The 22,324-nt window shown below is 39.5% G+C and overlaps 1 protein-coding gene across 1 annotated transcript; it reads left to right on the forward strand.

Annotated features, from left to right (window-relative positions):
- Positions 1-1,941: 1,941 nt before the first annotated feature.
- Positions 1,942-20,628, forward strand: lysmd2 (LysM, putative peptidoglycan-binding, domain containing 2). Its single transcript, XM_055174654.2, has 3 exons — positions 1,942-2,451; positions 3,015-3,349; positions 20,063-20,628. The coding sequence occupies exons 1-3, from the start codon at positions 2,206-2,208 to the stop codon at positions 20,109-20,111; spliced, it is 630 nt and encodes a 209-aa protein (XP_055030629.2). The 5' UTR covers positions 1,942-2,205; the 3' UTR covers positions 20,112-20,628.
- Positions 20,629-22,324: the final 1,696 nt, after the last annotated feature.

The following is a 22,324-nucleotide window of genomic DNA, read 5'->3' on the forward strand; positions in this document are numbered from 1 at the left end:
TATATTTTAAATATATGCTAAATACAAGTTTATTCTTAAAGTTAAAAATATTTTTATTTAAACCTTTTCAAACCTGTTATGTTTACAGGTTTAAAACATAAACAAAAAAGATTTTTTTTCTTCCAATGGGAAGTAAATATATTTCCTTTGTTTGAAACATTTAAATATATTTATTTTATATTTAAAATAAATATATTTTAAATCAGGGGTCTCCAACCTTTTTGTGAGCAAGGGCTACCACAATGGATGGTTAATTTTTTTTATGTAGTCTACTAAAAACCTTTTAGTCTTATTTGTTGATTTTATTTTATCTTACTTGTTGATATGTTTTATCATTGTTTAAAATGTTAATATACATAAAAGAAGCCAAAGCTACTATAAATAAATGTAATAAATAAATATAGTGGGCACCATGTTGGAGACCACTGTTTTAAATGCTTTAAAAAATATTTATGAATATATATATATACAAAATGGCAAAAAAATATATATGTGTGAAAAATGTAATCATATTCCAAAATATATTTCAGCAAATATGCTGTATGGGTGTGTTTGAGCAAAATGACCTGAAAGATAAATTAAAATGAAGAATAAGAAGAAAGTGTGGACAATCCCTGCTAAAAAAAAACCAATAGACACCATCACAGAAATTCTATTGGTTTTATTGGGAATTGTATTTGTTCTAATGAAATATGGCCCAAAACACACTACAGTGTAGTAGTTTTAATGGTAAAAGCTAATGGTTCCTATTGTTATTTTAATGGCAACCATTAGAATTTTCTATAATGACTTTATTGTTTATTTCAATAGGGATGAAAGAGAAGAGGTAACAGGAAGCTTGGCCTAATGACCTCATACCCCAAGAGTTCAGATAAAACAAAAGAGCATAAAAAGCAGAACTTAAGGGTCAGGCCATCTGTTACATTCATCCATTCTACTTTCTCTACTATGTGAGGAAACTCACTCAATTAAATTAACCAATCAGAAGCCCACATTTAACCCATCATTGTACTGGACATTTGGCAGACCCCTATGATCTCTGATGACTATCAGCACCACGTTGGCTTCACAGATGCAATCTTCTGAGAAGGAGATGGCGGTTGTGATATTCAATACATTTATTTTAAACCCTATTAAATCAGCACAATTCGTTTGGTGTATGTTTGCTTCATCCTTTAATGTCATAAGAATGATTTGAGTCTTGTTTGTTTGGTGACATTCATGTGTTACATTTCTTCAGCTTGTGTAAATGAACAGCTGTAGTTTTGAGTGTCAATCAAATAACTCACAGTTCCCTTCTAAACTATACAAACCTTTAAATAAATAAAAAAACAATTAATCGTTACTCTGTGTTGGATATTTAGATTTTATAGAGGACAGGCCTTTTGATATTGAGCTTGTAATGATGACTATAACGGTTGTGTCCTTTATTTATTTACCCTATATAATCTATCCAACAAATTATATTCTTTCACAAATTGACATTTTATATAGAATGAAAGATGGACCCCTAAGTGCGTTCAAGCTTTTTATCGTATCTGGCTTCACATTCACACCACTACTAGCTGACAGACAGGCCAGCTGCAGCCTCCGGAGGTCGCATTAGTAGGCAGCATACGTAATCAAGACTTCTTATTTATGAATATTAACACTTATAAAGTTGAATATTGTTCTTAGTTAATTGTAAATTATTGTAATATGCTTATGACTTGTGAATGTAATGCCCAGATAACTTAAATTAACCAGGCTTGATGACGTATGTAGCCTGAATATGCGACCCCCGAAGGCCGCAGCCTTCGGATTGAGAAACGGCCACAGTAAACGCTCACATAAACAAAGCCATTGATTGGTCGACTGGTTGCTGACGTCGATTGTTTGCAACGCAGTGTCGCGTTACGTCGCGCTTCACGCAAGTATCTGATTGGCTGCAACGTGACAACGTCCAAAAACGCGACGCGCTAGCCATAGATGGGGCGTCTCGTCAAATGCATGCGCGTGGATCGAGTTTCAGGTCCGAGGTAACGACAATGGCGCGTGGAAAATTACTCATCTTACCATTTTCCCTTCAATAAAACGGTCTTTACTTGCTAAAAAAGGCTGCGCGTTGTGCAACGCTAAAGCATGCGCGATTTAATCGCGTGAGTAACGAGTGATTCAGTGGCAAAGCGCGCGCGTCACGGCGGCTCTAATAATAACGGATTGAAGATGGCGGAGTTTTCTCCGGTGCTGCGGGATGATGGAGGAGGCTCACGATACGGACAGCCTTTGTTCCCTAGATCCCTCTGTGGTTCGGAGTCAGACAGTGAATTATCGCAGAGTTTGGCCCGCACGAAGACGCGCTCCTACGGGAGCACAGCGAGCGTCACCGCGCCGTTAAGTGAGACCTACGTAGAGCACCGGGTAACGGATGGAGACACGCTGCAGGGCATCGCGCTCAAATACGGCGTTACGGTAAGACATACATAAACACGTAGGAAGTGTTAGCATGCTATCATTAGTCAAGGTACATTTTTAGGCATCATGCAAATATCCTGTGAACGTGGTGTGATGTAGGCTGTATCTCAAAACCTAGAGAGCTGCCTACCTAGACATCTACCTAGGCGTCAGGGTTCGTAAGTCCTCATTGTGCAGCATTTTGGATGTCATATAGGTGTACACAATACATCGACGTAGTTGTTGGTGTTATTGAGTTGTGTAGCCTTAATAAAAACACACAAAGCACACAAAATACCGACCATGAAAGTCACCTCGATACAGCACAACCTACAGTACTATAGTGTATTGTTTATTTGTAGAAACACTTTATTCACCTATAACTGGCTGTACAGAATAACATGAAATCACATCTTTTACTTTTACCTCTCTAAGCAAATATTAACTTAGCTAACTAGCTAACTGTTATGAATGCAAATAGTATTAATGTTGAATGAGCAAACAGAACATGCGTAGATAGACAAACTCTGTTTAATACAATATAAAAAAACCTAATATTTACATTTTTCCTTTTTCCTCAGATGGAACAGATCAAACGTGTGAATAAACTCTTCAGCAGTGACTGCATATTTCTGCGCAACACTCTCAATATTCCTGTTAAATCTAAAAAACGTTCCCTCTTTAACGGACTGTCTCTGGAGTCCCCGGACAGCGAGGGAAACGCGCCACAGGAGTCGCCATGTGTTAATCAGGACGTGGACGCACCGTCCCCTCCACCAGAGCCGGTCGGCCCAGAGCCCAACACCCGGCCGGTGCACGCAGAAGAGCTGTCAGCTAAAGACTACTTACACCGACTGGACTTACAGATCAAACAGTCCAAACAAGCTGCTCGCAAACTGAATGAGGATAATGGCAGGTACACTGAGAGAGTGTTATGTGATGATCTCTATCCTCAGGCCTACTGTTAACTTCTAGCATACAATTTTTGCCAATATTTAATGAATAAGGTAATCCCAGAATGCATTGCGACAAATTTTGTGGGGGAACACGCAAAAAAGATGGCTGGCAGAATCAGGATGAATTAAAGCACTAAATATTCATCACTGAATACTGAAATGTTTTAATAAACCTTTCAATACTTATGCTACGTACACACCAAACGCGGGAGATAGTGTTACTCGCTCTAGATTACTTGCGGGATTTAACTTCGTGTCATGCGAATTTTTCGCTCAAGTTGAATATTTTTTATAAGTTTGAGGCAAATAGCGCGTGTTTCCGCGGCAAACACGCTGCCCATATCGCGTCATTTGCATTGCCCCATGCCAGGACGTGTCGTACGCTTCATTGCATTGACTTTGTATGTAATCTACTCGCGCAAATCGTTAAACTCGCGTCTGGTGTGAACCCACAGTTACAGTACTCTTTGAAAATATTAGTAGGCTTTTATTTATAACTGAGTGCTTTTACATGCACATGTCTTACGCCGACTAAGCTAAATAAACTGATAATGTGTGTCATGTAAATGCGTAAAATGGTTTTCTTTTATCGAGGAAAGCCCATAAACGGAGTAAGCAAAATCCGATCAGCACAGGTAGTTTTTTGCTCATCATTACCCTGATTTTGCATTGCATGTAAATACCTTAACCAGCTTTCTCGCAGTTTTGTTCACGTGCGCAAAGTATTCATAAAAGTCTGCACTCAATTCAAACAGTTGGCAGAGAAACTGAAAATTAAAGCTCATATTTAATTTACAGCTTCTGCAGACATGAGAAGAGATACAACAGTATAGCTTAAGACAGATTTCCCACTGGCTTTTTGAATGACTATATGTACTATATATCTTCAAATCCCATGTAAACAGAATTTTCTGCATAGCCAGTTTATTGATTTGCATGTAAACAGATGAAAACTGGTTACTGTAATAAGCAGATTTTTGATAGTTGTCCGCTTATTCTGTGCATGTAAACGCACTGAGATTTCACTTTGTCTACCATCCTGGTGTGCGTTTCCCAAACAACGACGTAACTCACTGCTGAACCAACATGCATAGTTGGAGAAACTAACTAACTAGTCACGACTGTTTCCTGAATGCATAGTAACTTTGTCGCACATTCATCGTTTGAACCATGTTGGTTTAACAACATAGTTGATGATGTCAAGTGGGAGGTGAAGTACTAATTAATCTGTGCAAATCGATTTAATGTCAGTATATTGCTGTAAATAACATATATTGCATCGGAAGAATGATTTTGTTATTGTGATTTAGTTATCTGTTGTTTATTTTTAAAATATTCAATTCATGCAAGTTCCCTCTTACGTCACTCCTCGCAGGGATTCCCCAGGGTCTTAAAGCTCGTAGGACTACGCACATGCGCAGTTTTCAAATGCATCGTTTTAATTCTGTTTTCCAACTTAAACGTAAAATAAAATTTTAATATATTTAGAATGATGGATATAGAGTGTACTACATGTTTTTTGCTTAATTTGTTCAAAGCATGATCAACGTAAGTCTACATATTATAATAACAAGGAACTATGCTTCTAACGACAGGTGAAGAGCTGTTGTTGTTTAAACCACAAACGTTTGCGATGCAGAATGTTCTGAATGGTGGTTTGAATTATGGTTTTTGGAAACACCAAATCATTGAACTTTGTCAGTAACGACGAAACTTACGACAGTAGTTGTCTAACGATGCTTTCTGGAAACGCACCCTGGTTCTGGTACTTTTCTTTTTAAGTTTATCACAATGCATCTTCTGGTGGATACGCCTTAAATATGGGATTACATGCTATATTAAATATATATATATATATATATATATATATATATATATATATATATATATATATATATATATATATATATATATATATATATATATATATATATATATATATATATATATATATATATATATATATATATATATATATATGCAGTATAATCTTTCTATCTACCGAAACCCCTGATGCTGTAAAATGCTTTCTAGGTAGAACAGAGTATGGCTGAGGGTAAAGTTTGCTGATCTGTGTAAAAAGGAATTGAAATCTGTCCATCAATCTCACTGACTCACTGCAGTTTTTATATCAGCTGAGTCAGTCTGTGTTTGTCAGATTGTAAGTGATGCATCGTCTTGTGAATGAGATGGCAAGATATTGTCTGGTCTTTCATTTAGTCACTCACACACATGAGAAATATGAAATGTGTTTGTGACATATTTTGCAGGCGCACATTGAAAACACCAATTTCTCATAGTGAAACTGGTAAAGTCAGTCAGTTTGTAGAGCTGGAGGTGTGATGTCAGGCGTATACACACAAGAAATGCTGCATGTTGGCACATCTTTTACTGCAGTAAATAACAAACAGGCTGTAGCCTGCCCAACTGTTATGAGCTATGAGATTCACAAAGCTAGAAGAAATGAGGCTCAGGGTTACTAAACGAGTACAACATCTGATTGGTTAAAGGAATAGTTAGTAAGAATAGCCAAAAACTAAAAATTTGACATCATTTACTCATCCTAATCTGGAAACAAGCTATTTTCTTTCTACTCTGAAGCACAAAACTTCTCTGGAGTTTTAAAAGAAAATAATGTAGCATAAAGTAACCTACAGTAAATACATAATAAAGAAATCTGTAAATACTCTCTAATTTTCAGTTATACACTGAACAAAATTATAAATGCAACACTTTTGTTTTTGTCCTGTACTCAAAGATCTAAGACTTTTTCTAGTTACACAAAAGGCCTATTTCTCTCAAATATTGTTCACAAATCTGTCTAAATCTGTGTTAGTGAGCACTTCTCATTTGCCGAGATAATTCATCCACCTCACAGGTGTGGCATGTCAAGATGCTGATTAGACAGCATGGTTATTGCACAGGTGTGCCTTAGGCTGGCCACAATAAAATGGCACTCTAAAATGTGCTGTTTTACTGTATTAGGGGGTCTCAAAACCAGTCAGTATCTGGTGTGACCACCATTTGCCTCACGCAGTTGATCAGGTTGTTGATTGTGGCCTGTAGAATGTTGGTCCAATCCTTTTCAATGGCTGTGCGAAGTTGCTAGGTTTTCGCAGGAACTGGAACACGCTGTCGGATACACCGATCCAGAGCATCCCAAACATGCTTTGTGCAAAATGAATGCTATAAAATGCACCTGTTTTCACTGTCCATAACATACAGTTGCCCATACCATAACCCCACCGCCATCATGGGCCACTCGATCCACAACGTTGACATCCGCAAACCGCTCACCCACACAACGCTGTACATGCTGTCTGCCATCTGCCCTTTACAGTGAAAACCGGTATTCATTTGCGAAGAGAACATGCCAGATGCCACTAAAATGCCAGATGCCATAGAATGTAAGCATTTGCCCACTCAAGTCATTTACGACGGCGAACTGCCGTCGGGTCAAGACCCCTATGAGGACTTTCCTGAGACGGTTTCTGACAGTTTGTCCGGGTGGCTGGTCTCAGATGATCTTGGAGGTGAAGATGCTGATGTGGAGGTCCTGGGCTGGTGTGGTTACACGTGGTCTGCGATTGCGAGGCCGGTTGGATGTACTGCCAAAGTCTCTGAGACACCTTTGGAGATGGCTTATAGAGAAATTCAATTCAAACAGCTCTGTTAGACATTCCTGCTGTCAGCATGCAAACTGCACACTCCCTCAAAATTGCGACATCTGTAGCATTGTGCTGTGTGATAAAGCTGCACATTTTGTAGTGGCCTTTTATTATGGCCAGCCTAAGGCACACCTGTGCAGTGGTCATGCTGTCTGGTCGGCATCTTGATATGCCACGTCTGTGCGTGGATGGATTATCTCGGCGGGGGAGAGGTGCTCACTAACACAGATTTAGACAGTTTTGAGAGCAATATTTGAGAGAATTTTTTTTGTGTACATAGAAAAAGGCTTAGATCTTTGAGTTCAGCTCATGAAAAGTAGGGGCAAAAACAAAAGTGTTGCGTTTATAATTTTGTTCAGTTATATTTGTCTTCTGTAGTCATATTGTTTGAGTGAGCAACAAGCCGAATAACTAATAAATCAAACCTTTGTAACTCAAATCATGCAATCCTGGTGCATCACAGTCAGTCTGAACATACTGAGGTCTTTTTAGCAGACAGGACGTTATGCAGAATATCTCTGTTTGTTAGATTTGAAATATTAACACATGTCACGATCTGTCATGAGACAAGTTTCTGTCATTGGGTGTTACGTATTTGAATGTAGGCCAACAAAAGAGAAGACACAAAACTTGAGTATTTCACAGAGAACAGAGCGTTTTACAGGTTTGGATCAACATGAGGATGAGTATATATATGATGGGGTAAACTTTACATGTAATTCTCATATTTCTCTAAATTATGATAAGCTGTTGTAGTTTGTCTGTTACTGGTTGATTTATTTTGCCCAAATGGCCTATTTGTAACATTTTCAAAGATCAATTTGGAGCACATTTTTCCATTTGCTGTTTGAGGGCAGTTTTGCATTTCCTCTAATGTATTGTGACTGACTAATTATTCAATTAGTAATGTAAAAATACTGAAGATTAAAGCATATTCAAAATGTCTGTGCTGGCAGCAGTGGTGTGTTGTAAGAGATACGTACATGCGGAGCACACATCTGTTGAATAAATCATGATGCTCTACACAGGAAGTAACACATACTCAGGACAAACCGGTGTCACAAAATAACTTGGGTTCAGGGCAAAAAAGCATGCCACAAAATGATAAAAAACAATCCCCAGGTATTTAAAATATAACATTTTAAAATCATGTTAAAAATGCTCCTATATTAAAGGAACACGCCCACATTTTGGGAATTTAGCTTATTCACCGTATCCCCCAGAGTTAGATAAGTCCATACATACCTCTCTCATCTCCGTGCGTGCTGTAACTCTGTCTGACGCAGCCCCCGCTAGCTTAGCTTAGCACAAAGACTGGAAGTGGGTGGCTTTAGCTAGCATACTGCTCCCAATAAGTGACAAAATAACGCGATCATTTTCCTATTTATGTGTTGTGATTTGTATAGTCAAACCGTGTACAAATAACAAGGTGATATGAGACTAGGGATGCTCCGATCGATCGGCCGCCGATCGGTATCGGCCGATAATGGCATTAAATGACTCGATCGGTGCTCGCTAAATCTGCCGATCTCATAAACCGATCTTTCTGTTTACTTTTGTCATCAAAAGGATCCTGAATGCGGTTGCAATTAAAGACATTTATTACGTAGCGCGAGTATTTTTACAACCTGTTGCTCATGTGCAGCGTTCAGATTTGTATGTCTCTCTTTGCCTTTACAGAGATATGCGTATGAGGACGCGCTCCGGTAAACAGCGCGAGGCGTCTTCACATCCCCATCAAACAGCGTATACAACACATATCTATCACGGACAATTGCATCCTCATGCCAAAAGTTTCTTATTTGCATGCGTCTTAAAGTTTTGAGCGTTTAAACTTTTATTTTCCTCACAGCTGCTTGTCTGCGTTCAGTCGCCGCCCACACACACAGCAGCCTGTCATCAGTGCACGTGAACAGAGCGATCTCTCTCTCACGTCTTAAAGCTGCAGTAACCTAATTCATCTCTCAATAAAATCACTCTCTGCTCTTGACTAAAGAATTTTTATACTTCATACGAATGCGTGTATATTTAATTAATACAGTAAAGTCTGTGAAGTGTTTTATTTTCAGTACTTTTAGGAGACATAACCCTTTTTAAATTTCTCTTTGCAGAATAAATATTTGTTGTGCTTATTTATTTGAGTCTCTATTAAAACAATAATATACCTAATTACTGCAAGTAATATAACAAAGGCAACATCCGTGGTATTATTTTATTTAGAAAGATTGTAACAGTTACAGTCATCAAGCTTGCATATCAGCTTTAAAAAAATCGGTATCGGAATCGGTATCGGCCGATCACGAAGATTACAAATCGGTGATCGGTATCGGCTGCAAAAATACTGATCGGAGCATCCCTATATGAGACACAGCGATCTTTTAACAGTATACATACTGAGAACTATATTCTCTGAAGACGAAGCACTGCCGCATGGGCGGAGTGATCTGCTCGCAGCACACGAGAAGCCCCTGGTGAGGAGCAGAGAGTTCGGTCAGAATTGTGCAAATCACTCCGCCCATGGGGCGTGTTCCTTTAAGTTACAAAGTGCCTTGCAAAATCAATTGTAGACAAATATTATTGTTCATTTCAGGCACACACATTTCTAAAACTTATTTTAATATGAATTACAACAACATTTTCCTTTACATGCAGAGGTCAGATCAATACTATTACAACTTGTGTGTAAAGCGAATTCTCATATTTGCTCTGTTTAATGTTAAACTGCTCACACAAACTGTACATCCAACAACTCAAAAGAAGAATTGAATTTAAAATGAATTTGCATGTGTGGGAAACACAGGAAGTCAAACAGGCCTAGGTCAGTGCCAACACACACACACAAAATAATGCAGCTTGAACAACAATGGTTTTGCAAGGCAATTCATTTAACTATTTTCATTTTTGACCTGTGATAGGTTGACATAACTTATAAAAACAAGTTGAAGAAGTTTAACTTATATTTTTGTGCAGCGTTTTTCAAAAAAGCCAACACCTGGCGGGGTTTTTTCGCGCTGAATACGTGCGCTCGGCAGTTTTTCCACACTCAGCACCAAGTGCCAAGAGTTGAAAAAGATTCAACTTTGGGGTGAAAAGCTCAGCTCATCAATGTCAGTTCTCACAAGGCCATCCAATCACAGTGGAGGAGGGGTGGGACAAATATCACAACAACCAACCGGCGCATCGTACCAAAAACTGATAAACAAAGCAGAAGTATCACAGCAACCAAAGCGCTCAGCTAAAAAAGCCGGCAGTCAGCAGAAATTAAGCTGTCCGCCGGCGTTTTGGTGTGCACATCTCCTTACTCTGAGAGAGAGTGAAGAGAATCTGTCCTGACACACACACATACTTAAAAGGATTTTCTCATGTCCTCATGTTGTTGTAAATCTGTATGAATTTTTATTTTTCTGATGAAGACAAAAGAAGATATTTTGATAAATGATGGTAAGCAAACAGCTGATAGTAGCCATTGATGTCCATAGTAGGAAACAAATACAATGGAATTCAATGGGTACCGTCAACTGTGTGCTTACCATCCTTTAGCACAATACTTCCATAATATTTGTTTTCCTACTATGAGAAATAAGAAATTCATACCGATTTACAACAACATGAGGATGAAAAAATAATGACAGAATATATATTTTTGGTGAACTATCCCTTTAAAGTGTGCTTAAATGCAGCACCCAGTAAGTGTGCAAGACTGTGCTATATCAGTTAAAGGCCAAAGCACAGTATATTAAATCTATTATGTATTTGGGGCAGCAAAAAATGAGACTTGCGTCATGTTTCATGCAGTTAATGCAATCGGGATGAAGTTCTTACGTGCAACTAACTCATTATTTAAATATAGCTGCAAGCAGCAATGGCGGGCCCTCGCTCGTTTTTTTACCGCTACACGGTGCGTCCGAGAAAACGATGCACGATGGACAAGGGCCTCAAGTGGGTAAATATCAGTGGGCTATTTAATGTTGTTTCTGAGCCATTTGGGGACTGTAGGTAAAAGAAACCCCACATTTTAGACAAACAGGGGCACTAGTGAGCCACTTAAGAGACACGCCTATGTCTGACCTTCTTGTCAACACTTAACAGCCGAAAACTCTGATGTGTGTGCCAAATTTAAAGTTCAACTAAGCACGCCAAGAGCCTTAAACATGCCTGAAATTAAAGTAAAGTTTGACGCATTGCCATGGGAACAGCGTTCGAGATGTCAAAAATTCCTTCGCAATTTATCATCTACAATGTCTCGGCATCATCTTGACCACTTCTGGTGTCAATCACATGAATCCCATACGAGGAGTATTTAAAGGTTCACAGCATGTAACTGTCAGCCTTAAATATGTGTAAAAATGAAAGTAAAGTTTGATGCATTGCCATGGGAACAGCGTTCGAGATATCAAAAATCCCTTCGCAATTTATCATCTACAGTGTCTCCGCATCATCTTGACCACTTCTCGTGTCAATCGCATGAAAATCCTAGAAGGAGTATTTAAAAGTTAACTGTATGCAACTGAAAGGCTTAAATATGCCTTTAAAATGAAAGTAAAGTTTGATGCGTTGCCATGGGAACAGCGTTTGAGATATCAAAAATCCCTTCACAATTTATCATCTACAATGTCTCGGCATCATGGTGACCACTTTTGGTGTCAATCGCATGAAAATCCTAGGAGGAGTATTTAAAAGAACATTGCATGGAACTTTCAAAAAAATCCAGCTTTGTGACTGACACACTTCCTGGCGCCTGCTGGTGGCGCTATACCCGAGACTCACAATAGGCACATCGATGCGATCGGAATCTTCAGACGAACAAACACCCCGCGTGTCATTACAATAAGACATTTTTTGCCTTAGATATTAGACACTTCCTGTTTCTCTGATTTCGCCACAAATTTGTCGCCTCGCCATGGCAGAACCGTTCGAGATATCAAAAATCTCTTCGCAATTTAGCAAGTCCAATGTCTCGACATCATGTTCACCACTTTTGGTGTCAATTGCATACATCCTCTAGGAGGAGTATTCAAAAGTTCAATGCATGCATTTTTTAAACAATCCAAAATAGCTGACTTCCTGTTGGGCGGAGCTTAAATGTTAGAGGGCGAAAGTTGTTCGGGCCGATGAGATCTATATGCGTACCAACTCTCGTACATGTGCGTACATATTTGCACGATCTGCGCACTCCTGTTTGTTTTTGCATTACAGGGGGCGCTACAGAGCCCCCGTGCCACGCCCGTGTTCCGGCCTTTGGCTTTCGGCGATCACGGACGACTCTGATGTCTGTGCCAAATTTCAAGAGTTTTCGAGTATGTTAAGGCCCCCAAAATGCCCAAAAGTGTTGAAAAAAAAAAAAAAAAAAAAAAATAATAATAAAAATAAATATAGCTGCAAGCAGCAATGGCGGGCCCTCGCACGTTTGTTTACCGCTACACGGTGCCTCCGAGAAAACGATGCACGGTGGGCATGTGCATCAAGTGGGTAAATATCAGTGGGCTATTTAATGTTGTTTCTGAGCCATTTGGGGACTGTAGGTAAAAGAAACCCCACATTTTAAACAAACGGGGGCACTAGTGAGCCACTTAAGAGACACGCCTATGTCTGACCTTTTTGTCAACACTTAACAGCCGACAACTCTGATGTGTGTGCCAAATTTAAATTTAATCTAAGCACGCCAAGAGCCTTAAATATGCCTGAAATGAAAGTAAAGTTTGACGCGTTGCCATGGGAACAGCGTTCAAGATGTCAAAAATTCCTTCGCAATTTAGCATCTACAATGTCTCAGCATGATGTTGACCACTTTTGGTGTCAATCACATGAATCCCATACAAGGAGTATTCAAAAGTTCACAGCATGTAACTGTCAGTCATAAATATGTGTCAAAATGAAAGTAAAGTTTGACACGTTGCCATGGGAACAGAGTTGGAGATATCAAAAATCCCTTCGCAATATATCGTCTACAATATCTCTGCATCATGTTGACCACTTTTGGTGTCAATTGCATGATTATTCTAGAAGGAGTATTTAAAAGTTAACTGCATGCAACTGAAGGGCTTAAATATGCCTTTAAAATGAAAGTAAAGTTTGATGCGTTGCCATGGGAACAACGTTTGAGATATCAAAAATCCCTTCGCAATTTATCATCTACTATGTCTTGGCATCATGTTGACCACTTTTGGTGTCAATCGCATAAACATTCTAGGAGGAGTATTTAAAAGAACATCACATGGAACTGTCAAAAAAAATCAACCTTTGTGACTGCAACACTTCCTGGCGCCTGCTGGTGGCGCTATACCCGAGACTCACAATAGGCACATCGATGCGATCGGAATCTTCAGACGAACAAACACCCCACGTGTCATCACTATAAGACATTTTTTGCCTTAGATATTAGACACTTCCTGTTTCTCTGATTTCGCCATGACTTTGCCACTTCGCCATGGCAACACCGTTCGAGATATCAAAAATCCCTTCGCAATTTAGCAAGTCCAATGTCTTGACATCATGATCACCACATTTGGTGTCATTTGCATGAATCCCCTAGGAGGAGTATTCAAAAGTTCACCGCATGCATTTTTTAAACAATCCAAAATGGCGGACTTCCTGTTGGGCGGAGCTAAAATGTTAGAGGGCGAAAGTTGTTCGGGTCGATGAGATCTATATGTGTACCAACTTTCGTAAATGTGCGTACATGTTTGCCCGATCTGTGCACTCCTGTTTGTTTTTGCATTACAGGGGGCGCTACAGAGCCCCCGTGCCACGCCCGTGTTCCAGCCTTTGGCTTTCGGCGATCACGGACGACTCTGATGTCTGTGCCAAATTTCAAGAGTTTTCGAGTATGTTAAGGCCCCCAAAATGTCCAAAAGTGTTGAAAAAAAAAATAAAAAAAAAAAAATAAATAATAAATATAGCTGCAAGCAGCGATGGCGGGCCCTCGCACGTTTGTTTACCGCTACACGGTGCCTCCGAGAAAACGATGCACGGTGGGCAAGTGCATCAAGTGGGTAAATATCATGCTGCTACTGACCCATTTAGGTACTGTAGGTAAAAGAAACCCCACATTTTAGACAAACGGGGGCGCTAGTGAGCCACTAAATAGACACGCCTTTATCTGACGTTTTTGTCAACACTTAACAGCCGACAAATCTGATGTGTGTGCCAAATTTAAAGTTAATCTAAGCACACCAAGAGCCTTAAATATGCCTGACATAAAAGTAAAGTTTGACACGTTGCCATGGGAACAGCGTTAGAGATGTCAAAAATTCCTTCGCAATTTAGCGTCTACAATGTCTCAGCATCATGTTGACAACTTCTGGTGTGAATTGCATTATTTCCCTAGAAGGAGTATTAAAAAGAACATTGCATGCGACTGTCAGGCTTAAATAAGCCTTTAAAATGAAAGTAAAAAGTTTGACGCGTTGCCATGGGAACAGCGTTTGAGATATCAAAAATCCCTTCACTTTTTTATCATCTCCAATGTCTCGGCATCATGTTGACCACGTTTGGTGTCAATCGCATGAATATCCTAGAAGGAGTATTGAAAAGTTCACTGCATGGGCTTAAATATGCCTTTAAAATGAAAGTAAAGTTTGACGCGTTGTCATGGGAACAACGTTTGAGATATCAAAAATCCCTTCGCAATTTATCATCTACTATGTCTTGGCATCATGTTGACCACTTTTGGTGTCAATCGCATAAACATTCTAGGACGAGTATTTAAAAGAACATCACATGGAACTGTCAAAAAAATCAACCTTTGTGACTGCAACACTTCCTGGCGCCTGGTGGTGGCGCTATACCCGAGACTTACAATAGGCACATCGATGCGATCGGAATCTTCAGACGAACAAACACCCCGCGTGTCATCACTATAAGACATTTTTTGCCTTAGATATTAGACACTTCCTGTTTCTCTGATTTCACCATGACTTTGCCGCTTCGCCATGGCAACACCGTTCGAGATATCAAAAATCCCTTCGCAATTTAGCAAGTCCAATGTCTTGACATCATGATCACCACATTTGGTGTCATTTGCATGAATCCCCTAGGAGGAGTATTCAAAAGTTCACCGCATGCATTTTTTAAACAACCCAAAATGGCGGACTTCCTGTTGGGCGGAGCTAAAATGTTAGAGGGCGAAAGTTGTTCGGGTCGATGAGATCTATATGCGTACCAACTTTCGTAAATATGCGTACATGTTTGCCCGATCTGTGCACTCCTGTTTGTTTTTGCATTACAGGGGGCGCTACAGAGCCCCCGTGCCACGCCCGTGTTCCAGCCTTTGGCTTTCGGCGATCACGGACGACTCTGATGTCTGTGCCAAATTTCAAGAGTTTTCGAGTATGTTAAGGCCCCCAAAATGTCCAAAAGTGTTGAAAAAAAAAAAAATAAAAATAAAAATAAAAATATAGCTGCAAGCAGCAATGGCGGGCCCTCGCACGTTAATTTACCGCTACACGGTGCCTTCGAGAAAACGATGCACGGTGGGCATGTGCATCAAGTGGGTAAATATCAGTGGACTATTTCATGTTGCTGCTGGTCCATTTAGGTACTGTAGGTAAAAGAAACCCCACATTTTAGACAAACATGGCGCTAGTGAGCCACGAAATAAACACGCCTTTATCTGATGTTTTTGTCAACACTTAACAGCTGACAACTCTGATGTGTGTGCCAAATATAAAGTTCAACTAAGCACGCCAAGAGCCTTAAACATGCCTGAAATTAAAGTAACGTTTGACGCGTTGCCATGGGAACAGCATTTGAGATATCAAAAATCCCTTCGCAATTTAGCGTCTACAATGTCTCAGCATCATGTTGACCACTTCTCGTGTCAATCGCATGAATCCCATACGAGGAATATTTAAAGGTTCACAGCATGTAACAGTCAGCCTTAAATATGCTGGAAAGTGAAAGCAAAGTTTGACGCGTTGTCATGGGAACAGCGTTTGAGATATCAAAAATCCCTTCGCAATTTATCATCTACAATGTCTCACCATTATGTTGACCACTTCTGGAGTCAATCACATTATTTCCTCAGGAGGAGTATTTAAAAGTTTACCGCATGCAGATGTAAGGTTTAAATATGCCTTAAAAACGAAAGTAAAGTTTGACAGGTTGCCATGGGAACAGCGTTTGAGATATCAAAAATCCCTTCGCAATTTATCATCTACAATGTCTCGGCATCATGTTGACCACTTTTGGTAACAATCGCATGAAAATCCTAGAAGGAGTATTTAAAAGAACATCGCATGGAACTGTGAAAAAAAATCACCTTTGTGACTGACACACTTCCTGGCGCCTGGTGGTGGCGCTATACCCAGGAGTCACAATAGGCACATCGATGCGATCGGAATCTTTAGACGAACAAACTTCCCGCATGGCATCACAATAAGATATTTTTTGCCTCAGATATTAGACACTTCCTGTTTCTCTGATTTCGCCACAACTTTGTCGCCTCGCCATGGCAGAACCGTTCGAGATATCAAAAATCCCTTCGCAATTTAGCAAGTCCAATGTCTCGACATCATGTTCACCACTTTTGGTGTCAATCGCATTCATCCTCTAGGAGGAGTATTTAAAAGTTCACCGCATGCATTTTTTAAACAATCCAAAATGGCGGACTTCCTGTTGGGCGGAGCTAAAATGTTAGAGGGCGAAAGTTGTTCGGGTCGATGAGATCTATATGTGTACCAACTTTCGTAAATGTGCGTACATGTTTGCCCGATCTGCGCACTACTGTTTGTTTTTGCATTACAGGGGGCGCTACAGAGCCCCCGTGCCACGCCCGTGTTCCAGGCTTTGTCTGTTCGCAATGACGGACGACTCTAACGTCTGTGCCAAATTTCAAGAGTTTTCGAGTATGTTAAGGCACCCAAAATGCCCAAAAGTGTTAAAAAAAAAAAAAAAAAAAAAATAAATTTGAGCAAAAACAATAGGGCTTCGCACCTTTCGGTGCAGGCCATTCTGGCCTGCTCCTCGGTGCTCGGGCCCTAAATATAGCTGCAAGCAGCAATGGCGGGCCCTCGCACGTTTTTTTACCGCTACACGGTGCGTCCGAGAAAACGATGCACGGTGGGCAAGGGCATCAAGTGGGTAAAATATCAGTGGGCTATTTAATGTTGTTTCTGAGCCATTTGGGGACTGTAGGTAAAAGAAACCCCACATTTTAAACAAACAGGGGCACTAGTGAGCCACTTAAGAGACACGCCTATGTCTGACCTTTTTGTCAACACTTAACAGCCGAAAACTCTGATGTGTGCAGAGATGTATAGTAACGGAGTAGAACTACTTCACTACTGTACTTAAGTACAAAAAGGCAGTATCTGTACTCTACTGAAGTATTATTTTTTTCTCCTACTTCCACTTTTACTTCAGTACATATTTTCGATGAGTTTAATACTTTTACTCCAATACATTTTTTATGTGCTGCATAGTTACTCGTTACACTCAAATGTTACGAATAATTCCAAACCTACATTATCACTGCCGGAGCGGTGATACACATTAGAAACACACAGATTGTGGTCTAAACCAATAGGAGATAGTGAAGAGCGGACCCCTCCCTCCCTCTCACTCACAAATATGAGCCGCAGTTGTGGACAAATGTGAAGTGAAGAGAGAACCAAAGTGCACGAGAGAGACCGATAGAGAGAGAGAATTCGCGAGAAAGGGCGAGTGTGCGCGAAAGAAGGAAACCTAAATACATTGAAACATCTTGTACCTTTACCTATTACCATTACATCGACTAATATTTTATTAATTCTGAATTCTCTATTGCCATATTAGTTAAATTAATCTGAACATTCCTGTCCTTGTACTCCTGCTACAGCCAAAGCAATTGTGAGTGTCCTTTAGCTTAAAAATTTGAAATAATATAAACAATATTATATTCAAACTTTTGACTGTTTTCTTTAATAACTACATTACACAATACTTGTACTTTTACTTTCAGTACTTGAGTAGTATATTTTAAAATAAACTACTTGCAATACTTAAGTACAAAACATGTTTAATACTTCAGTACTTCCACTTAAGTGGTGTGCTCACTTTTTTGATAGAGCACTTGTACTTTTACTCAAGTCTGGGTCCCTAGTACTTTATACATCTCTGGATGTGTGTGCCAAATTTAAAGTTCAACTAAGCACGCCAAGAGCCTTAAACATGCCTGAAATTAAAGTAAAGTTTGACGCGTTGCCATGAGAACAGCGTTCGAGATGTCTAAAATTCCTTCGCAATTTATCATCTACAATGTCTCGGCATCATGTTGACCACTTCTGGTGTCAATCGCATGAATCCCATACGAGGAGTATTTAAAGGTTCACAGCATGTAACTGTCAGCCTTAAATATGTGTAAAAATGAAAGTAAAGTTTGATGCATTGCCATGGGAACAGCGTTTGAGATATCAAAAATCCCTTCGCAATTTATCATCTACAATGTCTCGGCATCATGCTGACCACTTTTGGTGTCAATCGTATGAAAATCCTAGAAGGAGTATTTAAAAGAACATTGCATGGAACTTTCAAAAAAATCCAGCTTTGTGACTGACACACTTCCTGGCGCCTGCTGGTGGCGCTATACCCGGGAGTCACAATAGGCACATCGATGCGATCGGAATCTTCAGATGAACAAACACCCCGCGTGTCATTACAATAAGACATTTTTTGCCTTAGATATTAGACACTTCCTGTTTCTCTGATTTCGCCACAACTTTGTCGGCTCGCCATGGCAGAACCGTTCGAGATATCAAAAATCCCTTCGCAATTTAGCAAGTCCAATGTCTCGACATCATGTTCACCACTTTTGGTGTCAATCGCATGATTCCTCTAGGAGGAGTATTCAAAAGTTCAACGCATGCATTTTTTAAACGATCCAAAATAGCTGACTTCCTGTTGGGCGGAGCTTAAATGTTAGAGGGCGAAAGTTGTTCGGGTCGATGAGATCTATATGCGTACCAACTCTCGTACATGTGCGTACATGTTTGCACGATCTGTGCATCAATGTTTTTTTTTGCATTACAGGGGGCGCTACAGAGCCCCCGTGCCACGCCCGTGTTCCAGCCTTTGCCCGTTCGCAATGACGGACGACTCTGACGTCTGTGCCAAATTTCAAGAGTTTTCGAGTATGTTAAGGCACCCAAAATGCCCAAAAGTGTTAAAAAATAAAAAATAAAAAAAAAAAAAATAATAAATTCGAGCAAAACCAATAGGGCTTCGCACCTTTCGGTGCAGGCCATTCTGGCCTGCTCCTCGGTGCTCGGGCCCTAATAATCCGAGCAAAAACAATAGGGCTTCGCACCTTTCGGTGCAGGCCATTCTGGCCTGCTCCTCGGTGCTCGGGCCCTAACTAGAGTCAAATAATGAAGGCGATCATAAATACTGTGATTTATGTAAGCAATAAGGTACGAGAGGCTGTGCTGCATCGTGAATAAGCAACGGCCGAAGGGCGTTGTTAGGCACGACGCGAAGCGGAGTGCCTGCAACCCCCTCAGCCGCCACTCACCCACGACACAGCACTTGCCTCGAGCACCCCACTGCTTTTATAAAACGGTTACCACACAATATTAAAGTAAAAAAAATTAGTGCAACTTTCATGAAGTTAAATCAATAAAAACATTCCTTACGCTAGAAAAAATAGTCCCTGACTGTGAACAACAACATGAAAGTTCAAATAAAAACAACAAACTGTTCTCAGACTTTGTCTCATATGTTTATGTGTTGCTAAGGGTGTTGCTAAGGGTGCAGTGATATTAAATAGAACCGTTGGGTGAAGTGGTCATAGCAGTGTTTTATTGTGAATAAAGCACACCTATTGACCAATCAGAATCAAGGATTGGAACTAACCGTTTTATAAAATGCTTTTAAATAAAGTTCATAAATAAGTGTATAGACTTTATATAGCCATTGCTAATAGATCACAAATAAATCAAAGTCTTTCCATTTTGATTTCTTAAAGATGAATTATTTATGTGTGTAATGTAAGTGGTTTAAGTACATTTGTGTTTGTTTGTTTAATTTCAGGGAAGATGATGACACGACACAATCAATATCATCATATCAGGAAATCTGATGGATTCTTCAGGAGTGACCCTTCATCATCATCATCATCTCTTTATTTCTTTTTCTTCTCCTTTTATACTCGTGTATCACCTGAACTGTGACACAGGATCATACTCTTGTGCTGAGGGTCCCTCATTGCCTTTTCCAGCAGTATTATAGCAGTTTTAATTCAGATTTTTAGCAGTAATCTCACATGACAATATAGCAGCAGGGTTTATCTGTTAAGACAACAGCACTCCACATGTAGAATACAAAATATAGACTTATAATAAATGTCTTCACTGTCGCTGTTTATGTGAAATACTGCAATACTCCGTAACGTACAAGCCCAGACTCTTGTGTGACCGCCTGCTGTTTTTTTAATTTATCTTTGTTTCATTTGCCTATATTAAAGCTTTGTGTGGGATTGAAAGGGATGCTTAATCTGTTGGCGTGAATGTAGTGTGCTTTTGTGTGTGTGTTGGGGTTTAATAATGTTTTACTGTGCTGTTTTTGGGTTATGCAGAATAAATGCTTATATAAGATGATCACGAGCATCTCCTCTTTCATCATTTAAAGCAGATCTGCAAGAAAGTGTTAGATTTATAATATCATGCCTCTGTGGTCACCATGGAAACACAAGCAGTACGGATCTGTTAAATAACCATCCCATGAGAAATAATTTAGGCAGCCCTGCTGAAAATGCTTCAATGTTCTGTGTGGATATTATCAGAAGATATACAGTACTGTGCAAAAGTCCCAGGCCGCCACCACCAGACTTGTTGTTTTAAAAGTTTTAATGTCCATCCATATTAATTGTTCAGTTTATTTTATTAAGATACACACAGAAAGGAAATATGTACAAAAATATAAATACATTTAAATTAAAATTTCAGGACTAAATGTCATCATCAGTGTTTAGTGTGACCTCTCTTGGCACTAAACACATCTTGAGCAGAATGAAGTAAAAAGACACATTTCTTTAAAATGAGAAATTAGGATTTAATTTGATTTAGGTTTAAGAGATCCTGCAGTTTCCTGCTATTGCTCAAGGAAGAAGAGTTTATCCTAAAAACTTGACACATCAGTTTACATTTTTATACAGTTTTTAATACTATATACATAATATTTAAGTTTTTAATAATATATATTTCCTATATTTTCTGGATGTAATATATTAAAGAGACTGAGAAAAAATTATGATCACTATAACATTGCAAAAACAACAAATCTAATTCTGGCATGGTGGCCTAAGATGTTTGCACAGTACTGTATATAGTAGTTGGGTTGTAAAGCAGAGCAGAAGTGGATTTTAAAATTAAAAGTACATATTTGCAAGCAGTATGTGTTTAATCTCATGACAGGTGTGTTTACATTGAAGAAGGCTGTTAATGCAAATTGCATGGATTTAATAATTACAAGGGCCAGTAATTTAATTTATTTGGTAAGTAATTGATAATAAAATTAACCAGCTGCCCTTGCACTTACAAAAGCAGTGCATGAGCCATTGTTAACCTATTCAAGCTGGTGGCACTTTTGACCTTAACAACCAAATGTGACATCATCAGCTGGTGCACTGTAAAAAATTCCTTGTTGCACTTAAATTTTTATATATATATATCAGTGGCGGCTCGTGACTGCACTTCCAAGGATGCGCTAATTCATAATAAGTGTTCGGCTTGTCATGTGTATGGTTCCCTTTTCCAAAATATGTGTCATGCATTTGGAGAGATCCTGTGTGCATCACGTGTTTTGTCAAAATAAGTGCCTGCTGGAGACGCGTCAATGATAAAAGAGACACTCGCGTTCCCTAAATACATGCAACACACTCCTGTGCGAATATCTGGCACACGCGAGCGTCTCCTTTCAAGTTTAAGTTCAAGGCAGCAGGCACTTATTTTGGCATGACACGTGATACACACACGATCTCTCAAAGCGCAGAACACATATTTTGAAATGACGAAACATACACATGACAAGCTACATACATGTTGTGACAAACTTCGCATCGTGAACTTCAAAAAAAGAAGTCACCAGCCGCCACTGATACACTTACCTAAAGGATTATTAGGAATGCCTGTTCAATTTCTATTAAATGCAATTATCTAATCAACCAATCACATGGCAGTTGCTTCAATGCATTTGAGGGGCGTGGTCCTGGTCAAGACAATCTACTGATCTCCAATCTGAATGTCAGAATGGGAAAGAAAGGTGATTTAAGCAATTTTTAGCGTGGCATGGTTG

This window comes from Misgurnus anguillicaudatus, chromosome 15 (genome assembly GCF_027580225.2).
Source record: "Misgurnus anguillicaudatus chromosome 15, ASM2758022v2, whole genome shotgun sequence".
Lineage (NCBI taxonomy): Eukaryota > Metazoa > Chordata > Actinopteri > Cypriniformes > Cobitidae > Misgurnus > Misgurnus anguillicaudatus.

Coding starts and splice junctions, on each gene's coding strand:
- lysmd2 (XM_055174654.2), top strand. CDS start 2,206: ATGGCGGAGTTTTCTCCGGTGCTGCGGGATGATGGAGGAGGCTCACGA. Junction 2,452..3,014: donor CGCTCAAATACGGCGTTACG/GTAAGACATACA, acceptor CTTTTTCCTCAG/ATGGAACAGATCAAACGTGT. Junction 3,350..20,062: donor CTGAATGAGGATAATGGCAG/GTACACTGAGAG, acceptor GTTTAATTTCAG/GGAAGATGATGACACGACAC.